The sequence below is a fragment of the Cnephaeus nilssonii genome, assembly GCF_951640355.1.
Source record: "Cnephaeus nilssonii genome assembly, chromosome: 19".
Classification (NCBI taxonomy): domain Eukaryota; kingdom Metazoa; phylum Chordata; class Mammalia; order Chiroptera; family Vespertilionidae; genus Cnephaeus; species Cnephaeus nilssonii.
In genome coordinates this window covers 43,462,700-43,476,946 of record NC_137090.1, presented here as the reverse complement: position 1 = coordinate 43,476,946, position 14,247 = coordinate 43,462,700, and the positions used below count along the sequence as shown (strand labels likewise).

General features: G+C 43.0%; 1 protein-coding gene across 1 annotated transcript in view; it reads right to left on the bottom strand.

Annotated features, from left to right (window-relative positions):
* Positions 1-14,247, bottom strand: part of DNAH9 (dynein axonemal heavy chain 9) — a gene marked incomplete at its 5' end in the record, with an annotated part of 343,516 nt that overhangs the window by 224,389 nt on the left and 104,880 nt on the right. The window contains 3 exons of the mRNA XM_079798920.1: positions 10,794-10,954; positions 11,275-11,514; positions 13,771-13,896. Of these exons, the coding sequence (XP_079655046.1) occupies positions 10,794-10,954; positions 11,275-11,514; positions 13,771-13,896 (527 nt within the window). The remainder of the gene's footprint in view (positions 1-10,793; positions 10,955-11,274; positions 11,515-13,770; positions 13,897-14,247) is intronic.

Here is a 14,247-nt window from a genome sequence, read left to right as displayed (position 1 = left end):
GCAGAGGTTTGGCTCTTTCCCATGCCAGGCTCTCTCTCATTAAAGCCTTCAAATACAATCATATGCTCCTGTAGCCTTTCCTCCCAGCAAGGCATAACTTCTTATTTCAGAAGGCAGCTCCTTTCACACGGGGTCAGCTTTAGTTGTTTGAAAAGACTTACTAGTATTGAGCTGAAGTCTCTTGTTTTCTTTGGGCAAATGACTTCTATAGGTTTTGCTCTTATCTGCCCCATCAGGCTCTTATGAGCATGAGATGAAAGAAGAGATAAGAAAGGTAGAAAGCCAATTCACTCTCAAAGTATTATTTTTCAGGATAATCTACACTAATAAAAGAGAAAAATGCTAATTGACCGTACCTTCACTAAACCCAGAGCCAATCAGAGCGAGTATGCAAATTAACCCAACAAAGATGGCAGTTAATTTGCATACGCTGAGGGAGGGAGGACTGAAGACAGCATAGAAGGAAGCACGGGCGGGTGGCGGCGGCGGTGGGCGGGGCGGGGTGGGTGGGGTGGGCGGGGCAGGTGGCGGCAGCGGGAGGGAAGCCCACCGGAAGCTCTGTTCTTGCAGGAATCTTCCTGCAACGGGCCCCTAGTAAATATATAAAACATAGGTTTTCCTTTTTTGATATTCAATTGACAGATTAAAGAAAATATCAAAGATACTATATCCTGATTTCAGTTACGAATAGCTTGTGGCTATCCCAGAAATGTGGTCTGGATAATCTTAGAGTTGGTGGAATCCTAATTGGCTTGTATCCATTTTCCATTGCTATGTAAAAACCTACCACACACTAAGTGGCTTAAAAATTCTAAATAATTTTAATAATTGAAAATGATGAGGTGGACCCAACAAAGTAAAATTTAAGAAAAGTGAATGTAAATTAGTCTTTCAGCACTTGCACATGTACAGAACCAGGGAGCTGTGGTTAGATGGTTCACCGGAAGGAGACCCCCGGATTTTCACAGGTTTCAAGCTCAGTGTGAGAAACAGCATTCGTAGAAGAATGTCATCAGCATCCGCCAAATCTGTCCCAATTATAATATTTTAACTTTACAATTTTGAAAATTGTCTGTCTTCAGCATAAACGCCCCAATTTTAGAATCTATTCCTTATGCCATACACTGGTTGGTAAATGTCTTTCTCAGAACGTGACACAAAAAACTGAGAGCAATGAATGACATATGATCTCTGTAGCAAAAGTGATAACATACCTAGTAACAGAACTGCCTAGTAACGAAGCTTTGCTTCATATGATGTTTACGTCTCACATAAAATTAGAAATTCTAGAGGTGACTTAGGAAACTCAAGAGAATCAAGAGTGAAATTCTTATAAGTATTAGTACAGAGTAGCAGAACAGAAGAAACATTTACAAAAATTAGTTTTACACAAGTGTAAAGAAAGTTAAAGCTACTAGTGTAATGAAATTAAACAATGATTTCTTAGCTACAGCACCAAAAGCACAGTCCATAAAAGAAAAAACTGACCAAGTGGACTTCACCAAAATTTAAAATTTTTGTACTTCAAAAGACACCATTAAGAAAATGAAAAGATGAGCAACAGACTGAGATAAAATATCTGCAAACCTATATGCAATAGAATATATGCAAACATATATGCAAACAGAATATGCAAAGAATTCTTACAACAGACAAATTAAACAATAGGCAAAATATACGTGCATAGAGTATGCCAAGGAAGATATTCAGATGGCCAATGAGCACAGGAAAAGATACTCAATATCGTTATTAGAAAAATACAAATTAAAACTAAAATAGGATACTACTTCACATCCACTAGAATAGCTATAATTAATAAGATCGATAATAAGCTATGTTGTTAAGGATGTGGAGAAACAGGAACCCTCTTAAATTGCTGGTGGGGATAACAAATGATCCAGCCACTTTGGAAAATTGTTTGACAGTTTCTTAGAAAGTTAAACACAAAACTGCCACACCATCCAGCAATTCCCCTCGTAGGTATCCACCCAAGAGAAATGGAAACATATATCTACAGAAATACACACAAATTTCACAGCAGCATCACTTATAATGGCCCCCAACTGGAAAGAGCCTAAGTGCTCATCAACTGGTGACTGGACAGACCAAGTGGGTCATGTCTTTGAAATGGAACACTATTCAGAAATAGAGGAACCCACCACTGACACCTGCTCTACCATGGATGCACCCACAAATCGTTCTGCAAAATCAGAGAAGCCAGACACAAAAGAGCACATGTTGTATGGTTCCATTTATAAGAAATGCTCAGAATAGGTGAGTTTATAAAGACAGAAATCCAGTGGTTGCCTGTGACTGGGGTTGGGAATGAGGATTAACTATAAATGGGCATGAGGGATCTTACCATTGTAAAACTGATTTATGGTGATAGTTACACCACTTGGTAAATTTACTAAAAGTCATTGAATTTTGACATTAAAATGGATGATATTTTTGGTATGTAAAATAAACCTCAATAAAGTTGTTTATATATATATATATATATATATATATATATATATATATATATATACACACACACACACACACACACACACACACACACACACACACACACACTAGAGGCCCGGTGCACGAAATTCGTGCACTGGGGAGGGTGTCCCTCAGCCCAGCTTGCACCCTCTCTAATATGGGACCCCTCGGGGGATGTCCAACTGCAGGTTTAGGCCCAATCCCTGTGGAATCAGGCCTAAACCTGCAGTTGGACATCCCTCTCACAATCCGGGACCACTGGCTCCTAACCGCTCACCTACCTGCCTGATTGCCCCCTAACTGCTCCCTTGCTGGCCTGATTGCCCCCTAACTGCTCCTCTGCAGGCCTGATTGCCCCCAAATACCCTCCCCTGCTGGCCTGATCACCCCCAAGGCTTTTATTAGTATAGATATGACCCTGCACAGAAAATTTTACTAACCCTGCTTTACAATAAGGGCTTGACGATTGAATCATTAGGAACAGACACCAAGATTTCCTTTATTTGAATAGTGGAGGGAATACTTATCTTGTCTTTAAGTTGCCCGGAAATTAAAATGAGATAATGACTTAGAAAAGTATAAAAGCACCATATAAAGACAACTGTCTTTTTAATGAAGTGGCAAAATGAAAAACACTTTATTCTCCCCTTCCTTCCTTTATAGCTTTTATTTAAACTTTGAAATTTATAAAAATTTCACTCCAATTTTCATTTCTTTACATTCAACATTATTTTGTATTGGTTTCAGGTTTTATATTAGTTACAGAATAGTGGTTAGACAATCATATACTTTACAAAGTGTTCCCCGATATTTCTAGTACCCACCTGGCATCATACCATCATTACAACACTATTGACTATATTCCCTATTTAAGTGACAATGGGTTTAAAGGTTCCTTTCAGTCTTTCTTTTGTGTTGCTTGTCCTTCCCTTTCTTTCTCATTTCTTCCCTCATTTTCTTTATATAGTATCTCAATTGGCCATCAAAGCTCAGTGAAGGCACTGGGACACGCTTCATCCATTTTACAGACCAGGAAACTGAGGCCAATTCCAGTTGGCTGTGGAACTTGACTCAGCACACAGGAAGCCCTCAGAGCCATGCTCTTTGCGCTTCCTAAGGGGCAGCGGCCCAGCAAACAGAACAAACCTTCCAGTCAGGCTTCCGAGCCTCTTTCTCAAGCACCTCTTCATTGCGGATGCTCCACATTCTTTCCTCTCCCCCCATTCTTTACTGCCCCCCCTTCTCCAAAGCAGGTGGAAGGCTTCCCACTCACTGCCTAGGCATGCTCTGCTATGGGGCAGGGTGTAGCGAGCTTGCTTTTGGGTCAAGGCAGGAGCAGGAGTCACTGCCTCTGAAGTGTGAAGGCTGCCTGAGCGAGGCCCATTAGCACTGGGAGCTTCTCTGAATCACATCAGTCAGTCCAGTACCCTGCAGTGCAGCACCCCTCCACTGAGGTGGCACCACCCCTCAACCCCCGCCCCAGACCCCCTGGAGCAGCTGGATGCGCCGGGCCACGCCCCCCGGGGTGTCGATCGCCCCAGGGACCCCCCGGGAGCGGATGCATGGGCCCGGCCACGCCGCCCCGGGGTGCCGATCACTGCAGGCACCCCCGGCCACGCCCCCCGGGGTGCCTATAGCAGCAGGCACCCCTGGGAGCGGCTGCATGGGCCCGGCCACGCCCCCCAGGGTGCCGATCGCTGCAGGCACCCCCGGCCACGCCCCCCCGGGTGCCGATTGCCCCAGGGACCCTCGGAACTAAGAGGACTGGGCGCCGTATTCTTGATCTTCTCAACGGCCGGATAGGCCACCCGGAGTCCCGTCCCCCAGCCTCCCGACGGCCCAATCGTGGGCATAGCGGAGGTGTGGTCAATTTGCATGTTTCTCTATTATAAGGTAGGATATATATATATATATATATATATATATATATATATAATCTTAAGTAGCAACAAACATTTTTAAAAGATCTAGAGATAATAATAGAAATACTATATGAAGATACTTATAAACTTTTCTGATAAACATAATTGAAGTATAAATAAGCAGAAATAAGTCACATTTTATAAAGATGGCTATTCGTTCAAAAGTAACTTGAAGGAATTAAGACTGACCAATTAAAACCCTAATCATTTACATTTTAGAACTGGACAAATGATTAAAGTTCATTTGAAAGAGGAAACAGAAAAGCTAAACAAAAATAGTCAATGAAGACACATGATGTAGATTAAGCATGTCAAACTCGGGGCCCACAGGCCGCATGCCTTGTTTATTTGGCCCATGTTAGCCTTTGAGTTTGAGATGCTTGATGTAGACCAGGGGTCCTCAAACTTTTTAAACAGGGGGCCAGTTCACTGTCCCTCAGATCGTTGGAGGGCCGGACTATAGTTAAAAAACAACAACTATGAACAAATTCCTATGCACACTGCACATATCTTATTTAGAAGTAAAAAAACAAAACGGCAAAAACACCTGCATGTGGCCCATTGGCCGTAGTTTGAGGACGCCTGATGTAGACCTTTACTATAAAAAAATTACCATTCATGAAAAGTTACAAGCCTTAAATAATATGGCTGATAAATTAACATACTGATGAAACAAAAGAGCTATTTTGAGGTAGTTTCATAGACTCAGAACTTTGAATATGGTAGAGCAAACATCACAAAGCAAAAAGGAAAAGGACCTATTACTCATTAAAAAATGTTAGACCTACTTAAAAACAAACGAAAAAATCAAACCATATGCTCCCTGAGATAGTTTCTGTGGGTTTTCCTTGCTCAGGATTCCACACTTTGGGAAGTCATCTCCGCTATACCACAAATTCTGATGGGGCTGTCAATCAAAGTATTTCCCATCCTCCCAGGGGTAGGCACAAGTTTGAGCAAAATACTGATCTCACTGGTCATCAGAGATGAGCACATGATCGAGACAGAACCAATCAGAGTCCCTTTGGAATCTGATGTACAGTGCTGGGCAAGAGAGGGTCTGAATCCAAAGTCATAAGGTGTAGGCATGGATACCATCTTTCCAGCCATACAAAGAAAATCTGTGGGAGAGAGAAGTCAGTACTAGGAGAAAGTAAAGCCATGATTGGAGAATTCAAACCCTATCAAGGCCCGGGAGATGGTTACACTATAGCAAGCTGGACTCATTTCCCAGGGAGGTGAGACAAAAGGCCTCTTTCTGTTTAAGTTAGTTTGAGCTTGACTTCTATCACTTGTAACTGTTTTTGTTTTGTTTTGTTGTTGTTGTTTTAGATCCTCACCCAAGGATATGTTTTTTAATTGGTTTTGAGAGAGAGAGAAACATCGATTGGGTGCCTCCCACACATGTCTTGACCAGGGATAGAACCTGCAACCTAGGTATGTGCCCTGACCAGGACCAGGAATGGAACCCAAATCCTTTAGGTGTATGGGATGATGCTCCATCCCACTGAGCCACCCAGCCAGAGTGTAACTGAAAATGTTTTGATGAAAATGCTCACTTTACTCAATTGACAAAAAATTCACCAAAGAATTATAAGAGGTTAAAGGAAAAAGGAAAATAAAATAAACTATGATAAAATAAGGTGAATATTAAACTGATCTTGAAATGGGCAGGGACTTTATAAGTATAAAAATAATAAAATGGGCAATGACAGTAACAAATAATTCACAAGAGAGGAAAATATAATAGCCAGTAAATACATAAAAATGCTCAGGCCTGCAAGTAATTAAGGTCATCCAACTTCAAGTGAGACATAAAATTAATAATATTTTAACAATAATACTTAGTGCTGTCAAGAATTCTGTGAGATGAACAGTCTCATAAACTAGCAAGAGTGAGAGCAACATTTTTTCAAGAATAATTTGAAAGTATGTGTCATCCAATTATCCTGCTTTTTGGAATCTTTCCTGGTGAATTAATGAGAAATATAGTAAAAATTCATATAAAAGTGAGTTCATACAGCCTTAATTTTAACAGTAAAAGCTTAGATATAACTTAAATATCCCATAATGTTACATAAATTATAAGATACTTGTAAGTAGAAGGTAATGCAGCTATTAGAATGTTTTAGAAGAATATTTAGAGAATAAGCACATGATATAGAGCTATATAAAAAGAGCAATCTATGACATTTTATACATAGCACATGATTGCAATTACATTTTTTCAAAGTCTACAGGTAGAAGCAATATTACCAATGGCTACCTCTGGGTGACTTGTTTTCTTTGTTTACAGATTACTAAGTTTTTCCATAAAAATGTCAGATAAAAACTTTTTAAAAAAAGTGTTTGACTTTTGCTAGTGCCCTTGTCCAGGAAATCACCTTCAAAGACTCTTGCAACAATGACATCTCACCTACTTGCAGTAGTTGCTGAGAAATGAAGAGGTGCTCAAAATTGGGAAGCGGTTGATTAAAACATTACTTGACATGGCCCGGGGCTGAAGGGGCGTTTGTGTGTGAAGGTGAGGGGGACAAAAGGGAGGACCATCCAAAGGTTAAGACACAACTTATGAGAATTGCTTTTGTTCAGCCTGAAAAAGCATTTCCATTTAGTTCAACGTAGCACCGTGCCAGGGCCCTGCCACAGCACTGAGCCAGCGTGCCTGCTTATACATTCAAGTCCCATCCAGGCGGGGGGAAATTCCAAAGAAACAGGCATAGTCAGTCGGACGCACTGTAATGCGGTGTGCGTTTAATGAATGTGCAAAGGTTGTATGGATCAATTGTCCATTTGATTAATTCCTCTGGCAGGAGAGAATTAAATGTACTTAAGCTACACACCAGCAAAAGCTGGATGCTCTTTAAAATGTGATTTTCTGTATTAAGGCCAATTCTTTTTTTCTGTGCAAAACATTTCTTGAGATAATAATGGAAGTCATTGAGAAAATGGAATTTGCCATGTAAATATTCACAACATCCTACTTTGTCGGAAAAGCGTCTAATGTGCCAAACAAGGTCAAGGTCTATATGGAACGCACCATTGTTTGCAGCAAATCTTCCTTTCAAGTTCTTATTTGCATTATTTCATAGAAGAGGTGATAAATTCCTGCTTTAGAAACAATTCATTGCCAAAGCCCTCGCCTTTCCCTCTATGAGGCATTTAGCATTATAGTTCTAGAGACTCCTAAGTCCAAAAGAGGTAATTATCTTCCTCAACTCGTTGGCAGACATGAAGCCCCCGGGAAAAGAAAGTCTTGTACTTTTTATCACTTGGAGAGATAATGTCTGATATGTCAATGGAGGGGAAGGCAATATTCTGAATGTTATGGCAAAGCCGGCACACCCGCAAGTCCCAGCAATCGTTTCACTGCATCCAGTCCGGGAGTATTCCGTGCATGCCTACTATGTGCCAGGCATGGTACTGGATCCTGGGTGTGGGGCAGTGAGCAAATCAACGTCAATGTCATCACGGACAGACTCTGATTAAATTGCTCAGATAGAGGATAGCTTCATTGTTCTGTTCCAAGTGATGTTCTATTAGATCATGATTCAGGGCAGGCAAAAATACCACTGTCAAAGAGCATTCTGTACCAGACTTCCTCCCTGTTTAGGGGAGGTGTCTTGCTGAGAGTCACTAGAAAGTCAAAGGAACACGAGAGGGGCCACTCCGAGTGAAGATGCAGGTGAGAAAGCTTTTCCTTTAACCCTGACTGAATGATTCCCGCCAACGGATTGAGCCCAAGTCAAATTTTGAAGATGCCAACCTCCCCTCCCCACGCTGCTACTGCTTTTGCCATCCCTGCTGCAGAGAAATCTGCATCTCCCTCTGAACAGACGATATCTGCCTTGTAGCCTAAGCTGGGGCAGGGAGGAGGGTCGGTCCCCAGCTAAGAGCAGAAGACAGAAATATCACTCCTCATATGACCTCAATGCCCAGTGTCCTTCAGCAGCAGAGATGCAGACAGACTCCTGCGTAGGTGCCTCCTCTGAGTCAACCTCTCCTTCCTGATTCTGCCTATTCTTATACTTCAACATTCAACCACCATTCGTTTATTTGAGCCATATTAATTCAGCATCTACTGGGTGCTGGTGACAGAGCGACAAACAAAACACAGAGGTTCCTGATCACAGAGCTCACATTCCAAAAGGGAATGCAGCCAACAAGCAAGCAAGCAAGGTCATTTCAGAATGTGGGCAAGGTCAGGAAGAAGACAAGCAGAGTGAGCCATCAGGGTCATTGCTGTGTGTGTGTATGTGCGCGTACACGTGTGTGTGGGTGTGTCTGTTAGAAAGAGTCTCCTCAGAACTGAGAGTAGAACTAAAGGGTGAGACGGTGACAGTGGAAGAGAAGGACATTCCAGGCAGAGGGAACTACTCGTGCAAAAGGCTCTAAGTTGGAATGAACTTAAAGGGATCAAGGAAGAGACAGGAGGTCAGTGTGGCTGGAGCGCCGGGCCTCAGGGCAGTTGGTAGGAATTACTAGGCCCCACGAGGAATTCAGGTTTTAGTCTAAGTGTAGTGGGGAGTGATGAGAGAGAGTGGTGTGACCTCTACAGGGTTTCCCAGGAAGGAGGAAGTGGGGAGTGGTCTGGGTGGGATTCTGGATAGAAGGTCTTTCCAGAATAGCAGGGAAAATGAATTTAAAAAGTGAAAATCATGGGGGGAGGTAAATCATGAGGTCTTAATTTGTGGTTGATGTTTAGATTTTCAACTACTCTGCATTTCCCACATCCTATTCATTCCATGAGCACAGTGATTACAACTTAACTAAACATTGTTGGGAAAGATATCTGAGAATTTAACCAGGATACATGCAATAACACTTAAAATAGGCAGAGAGAAAATTAAGTAAAAGACAGCACAGATTCCATTTGGCCATTTTATCCTTCAAAATTTACAATGGTCTGTTCATTACCTACAAGTCACCTATTTGGGGTGAGCCAGTCATTCAGATATACAACTCCTTTTGGAGAAGAGATTCAGTGTTCTATGGAATTATAAGGGGAAAGGGCACTAGCTCTTAGAATTTGCGGAAATCTCGACAGAATTAAAATATCATTTCTCACAGGGACCATGACTTTATTCCCCCGTCCTTTCTCTCCTTTTCCCATGTTCTGCAGTCGAATAAATCTTCATAAAATACAGTTTCATCGTTTTACTCCTCTGATGAAAAATTTTCAACAGTTTATCAGTACTTACTGAATAAAAATGTCTTCTTCCTACTTTATAGTCTGACTCTTACCCATTTTCCCAGCCTTCTAAACAGCTTCCTCTCCAAAAATCAAGAATCTACTTCCTCTTCCAGGAGCATGTCTAGAGTTTCCCCATTTCCATGACTCTGCCCACAGAATTTCATTTTCTAGAATTCTTATTGGTAGTTCTTTTGGGGATCCCAGACCACTTGAACCATTATTGAATACTATAGATTCTCTCATTAGAAAAAATGACACACGCACAGATTTCTGTGCAATTTTATGATACCCTAACAGCCATTCTACAACCTACTGAAACCCTATTGGAATCCTACACATCCTTCAGGGCCGGGACAGATCAGATAAGATCTCTTCCCTGAAGTGTTACCAGTCCTCCTCTTCCCACAGTGGGTGGGACCCCAGTCTGTGCTAGGAGGGCTTACACGGCTAAGTCCCTTGCTTGGAAATTTGTAGCATATGACTTTGAGCCCTCCTTTGTACTATGGCCTTACACATTTCCCCCTTGTGCTATTTAAATTATTATCTACATATGTCTTATTTCCCTCACTAGAATTGGAGTTTAAGGGCAAGAAATGTTTTAGTCATTCCCAGTGACTAGCTCAATGTCTGGCATGAATTCATAAATGAATTAATATAAATGACAGAGAATACGGTTCCCTAAAAAAACCACAAGCTCCTAACAGTAGGAACTACCTTGCTTTCATCTTTGTATTCCCAGAGTGAGAGGTGCTGAGTAAATGTGCGGATTGATCGATAAGAAAATAGTCATAGGGATCATTTACTGAGCATTTATACACACTAAGCTTCTTATAAGCATTGCTGTCTTTTATCCTTACAAAACCCGTGAGGTGTGAGTTACTACCTCCATTTCACAGATGAGGAAACCAAAAATGAGATCAAGTTTTTCATGGTCAAACAGTTGGCATGGGTTAGAGCTGGTGTTAGAATGCAGATGTATATGACTACCCAGTAATTCCACAGAAAGTCATGGCTCATTGGTTTGTTCTGTGGTTTGTTCTTTTGGTTTTATTTTACATCTGTTGTGTTAATCAAGCCCTCCCCCTACAACTCTGTGAACCTGAGTGACAGCAGTCTTGATGCTGGATGGCCATTGGATGCCTGAGTTAGACAGTATATTTCTGTCAGTGGCTGATGCCAACACTCACCTGTCTGTCAAAGGTGTGATCACAAGGCGAGGTGTATTTCCCAGGTACTCATAGGAATATAGAAACTGGGCATCACAGATGTTGGCAAAGCAGTGTTTGGCCTCATCATCCCAACGATGCCGCAGCTGGGACAGCCAGAGAAAGGCCTGGGCACTGTCCACCTAAAGACAGAGTGGCAGAGCAGCTGGGTGAAACAGTGCTCAGCAGGTAGCAGTGGCCCTTAGCCACAGGACACACAGGTTCTGGATGACTTGGATGTTGTCTTCTAGCTAAGAGCACAGCACACTGTGCCCGCCACAGCCCAGAAGGCATGAGCTGCTCTGATTACACTGTTTCTATGGGGGTTTTGAAAGGCCGGCGCAGATACCCTGATCCGTTCCCAGCTCTATGGCCCCCATGTTTTGTCTGTATGTGAGCCTCTTCCTGACTCCAATATTCGTATGCCCACAGAGAGGGGGTCTCCTGCGTGTTTGGTACTCACCTTCTGAGCAATCATCTTGGCCACCACGTCCCGGGCATGAACATCGATGGTGCATATGGTCATGACCTTCTGCCGGTCCCCCTTGGAGAGCGGGCCAATCAGCATGGTGATGAGGGCTTTGAGCTGGGCCACTTGCTTCTTGTAATAGTCTTTCATGGCACTCTCATAGCCTTCCTCCAGCCTGGCAAATGCCATGCCCACCTCTGTGGTCCACCAGATCTGGGTGCAAGTCAGGGCTACCTGTGGCAACAAGAGTCACTCAGTAAAGCCATTACCAGGACTGTCTCCAAAACCAGTCCACTTATCACACCACCAGGACTCAGAATGTGATTGTGGGAGTGGCATAGCCCCTTCCCGCCCTCTCCACCAGCATGGATTAAGTGAGCCATGCCTGTGAATCCTTGATGATGTGAAGTAATTACAACACAGTGGGGCAAGTATTTTCTGATCTTAAAAAGTATACCATTTGCTTGAGAACAACCAAAACTCTAGTCATTGTCAGTGGCTTTCAGAAAACGGTACACTGATCATTCAGTTTTGCAGCATCCATCCTGTGCTTGGATAACAATATGTTGATTGAAATCTCAAACACACTCAGTCTTTGCTGTCATTGGGGTCTCTAACTGAACCATACTGTATTTCAGTTTAGTAAGCCATTGCTGATCATCTGTGGTGTATTTTGCTTGTATATAATACTTTCAATACCTTTTTTATTTCTTAAGGATAATAGTGTTGAAAGCCTACTCTTGAAGGTCAAGGTGAATTATACCAAAATTCAACATGATAATATAATTTGCATTTTTCAGGAATTCAAAATAAATAAATGGGAAAAGTAATTCAAATGAACATTTCTTCTGTTTATTGGGAAACTTGATATGAAAAAACACATGATTTTGATTCTTCATGGTGGAGAAGTTAGATACACTGATCACCTGTAGGATCATTTGCTTTGGGTGAGGTGGTTGGAAGATATGTTACAATTGCAGCAGGCAGCAAGCTTCCCTGCCTCAAAATTCTGATTCAGAAAAACAAAGAATCCTGATGGGAGTCACCCACTTTGTGAAACAGAGAATGCTGCTGCAGTAAAGGTACCACTCCCTAGTTTATCTACTTTGCCTTTGGATTTAGACACTGGGTCTTGTTACAGGCGTTCCTCCTGCATTGGCATCTTGTTGGAATGGTTTGAATGTGATGCAGCAACTGTACTAAATTAAAAATACCTCTTTCCTCATGCAGTACCAGACCTATGTCTCCTCTCTTGTCACTGTCACAGTTGCTGCCAACATTTCCCCACCCTTTTCTCACTTCTCAGCCCACTGCATTCCACTGAAATGGCCTCCCCAAGTTCATGGATATTCCTCAGCCTCTTTATTTTGCTTGGTCTCTTAGGAATGCATGACATAATTGACCTCTGGCCTGCTATCAAGTTTCTTTTTTGGTTTCCATGATTACTATTCCCTGGTTTTTCTTCTACTTAAAAAGGTACCATTTCTCATTCTGCTTTACTGGCTCCTCCCTGCCTACCCAGCCTCTGCGTGATGCTCATGGGTTTGTTCTATACTTTCATTTCAGTCTATATATCTTCCAAGAGCAACCTTACCTACTCCTATGACTGCAATTACCAGCAAATAGTTACAATCCCAAATATACCAACACTAGTATTATGCTACCAACAGGGGAAAGGAGGAGGGGTATACTGCAGCCAGAGTCATTAAAAAATTCTCATTAGTTTTCCCTGCTCTCTATTACCCTCCTGAGAACCAACCCACTAAAGGATTCAGACATGACTTAGCATCAAGTCAGACTCCCTAACATGGTCTATAAGAACTAGCTTCGTTTCCTCTCCAGAGTTATTCTGCCGCCTTTTGTTCCCTCCACTGCTTACTCTTGCTTCAACCACACCCAGTTCCTCCAAATTCCTTAGACACACGATGCTCCCCTTGCTACTGAGACCTTACACAGGCTTTCCCTAATGCTTGGCGCTCTTCCCCTCCATCATTACCTCATAAACTCCTTTTTCAAACCTCGGCTTGAACAGCATATTCTCAGGGAGCTGGTCCCCAGACCGCACTGCCTATCCCTATGCCCCTGAGTCCCTGAACCCCTTTGGTCACCACTCCAGGCCAATCTGTAAGAAACGCAGTCTCTGAACTCCAGCGGGGCAGGTTTAGGGTCCTGGTCCCTTCTGGTGTCTCTCAGACTCAGCAGCAAGCTTGGCACAAAGCAGTCTGGGTCAACCAGTTGACCTGTTTACATTTTCTCCCTACTGCAGCCAGTGAGGGTAAAACAACAACCCCTCCTTTCCCAGGTTTTGGTTGAATTAGGTCACAGCTGACAATTCCCTTACTCCCTCTTGCTGATGCCTCACGGACCAGCTTCTCCTGACTGTGAAGTCAATAGTGAGTCTGATGTCTGGTCGCCCCTGAAGGGTGACCAAGGTCCCGGGAAAGAGAGCCCAGTGGAGCCGGGGCCCATGAAGGTCTGGTTAGGATGTACCTGAGCTGGATAGTCAAAGAGCCACTGCTCCCTGGGCTTTTCCTCATAGGCAGTCACACCGTCAGTCATCTCATGCCTCACGGTGGCCTTCATGTGAGCAAGCACGTGGTTCAACCATGTTTCCACCTGAAAGAAGACCTCTGGCTTAGCCCCTGGTTTCTGAGAAGATATGATCAGTAATAAACGTGTCCTTCCTCTTAGCCCGAGGGAGTGAAGACAGTGCAGCCAAGGCCTGAGGACAACCCCAACGGCTGCCACAGGCACAGGGAACGGTGCATTTGTATCACCCAGGTTATAGGTGAGCACCAGGCTCAACTAACTGCGGGGGGATGTTCCCATTGAACACACAGGACAGAGTAGCAGGCTAAGGGGATTGGTTGGGGGGCGGACTGCCATCCAGGGTTCATAAAGGAAATCCTAATCTGGGTTGTGGTAGGTGTAAGTCAGTCAGTGGATTCTCATGACTTTGTCCATGAA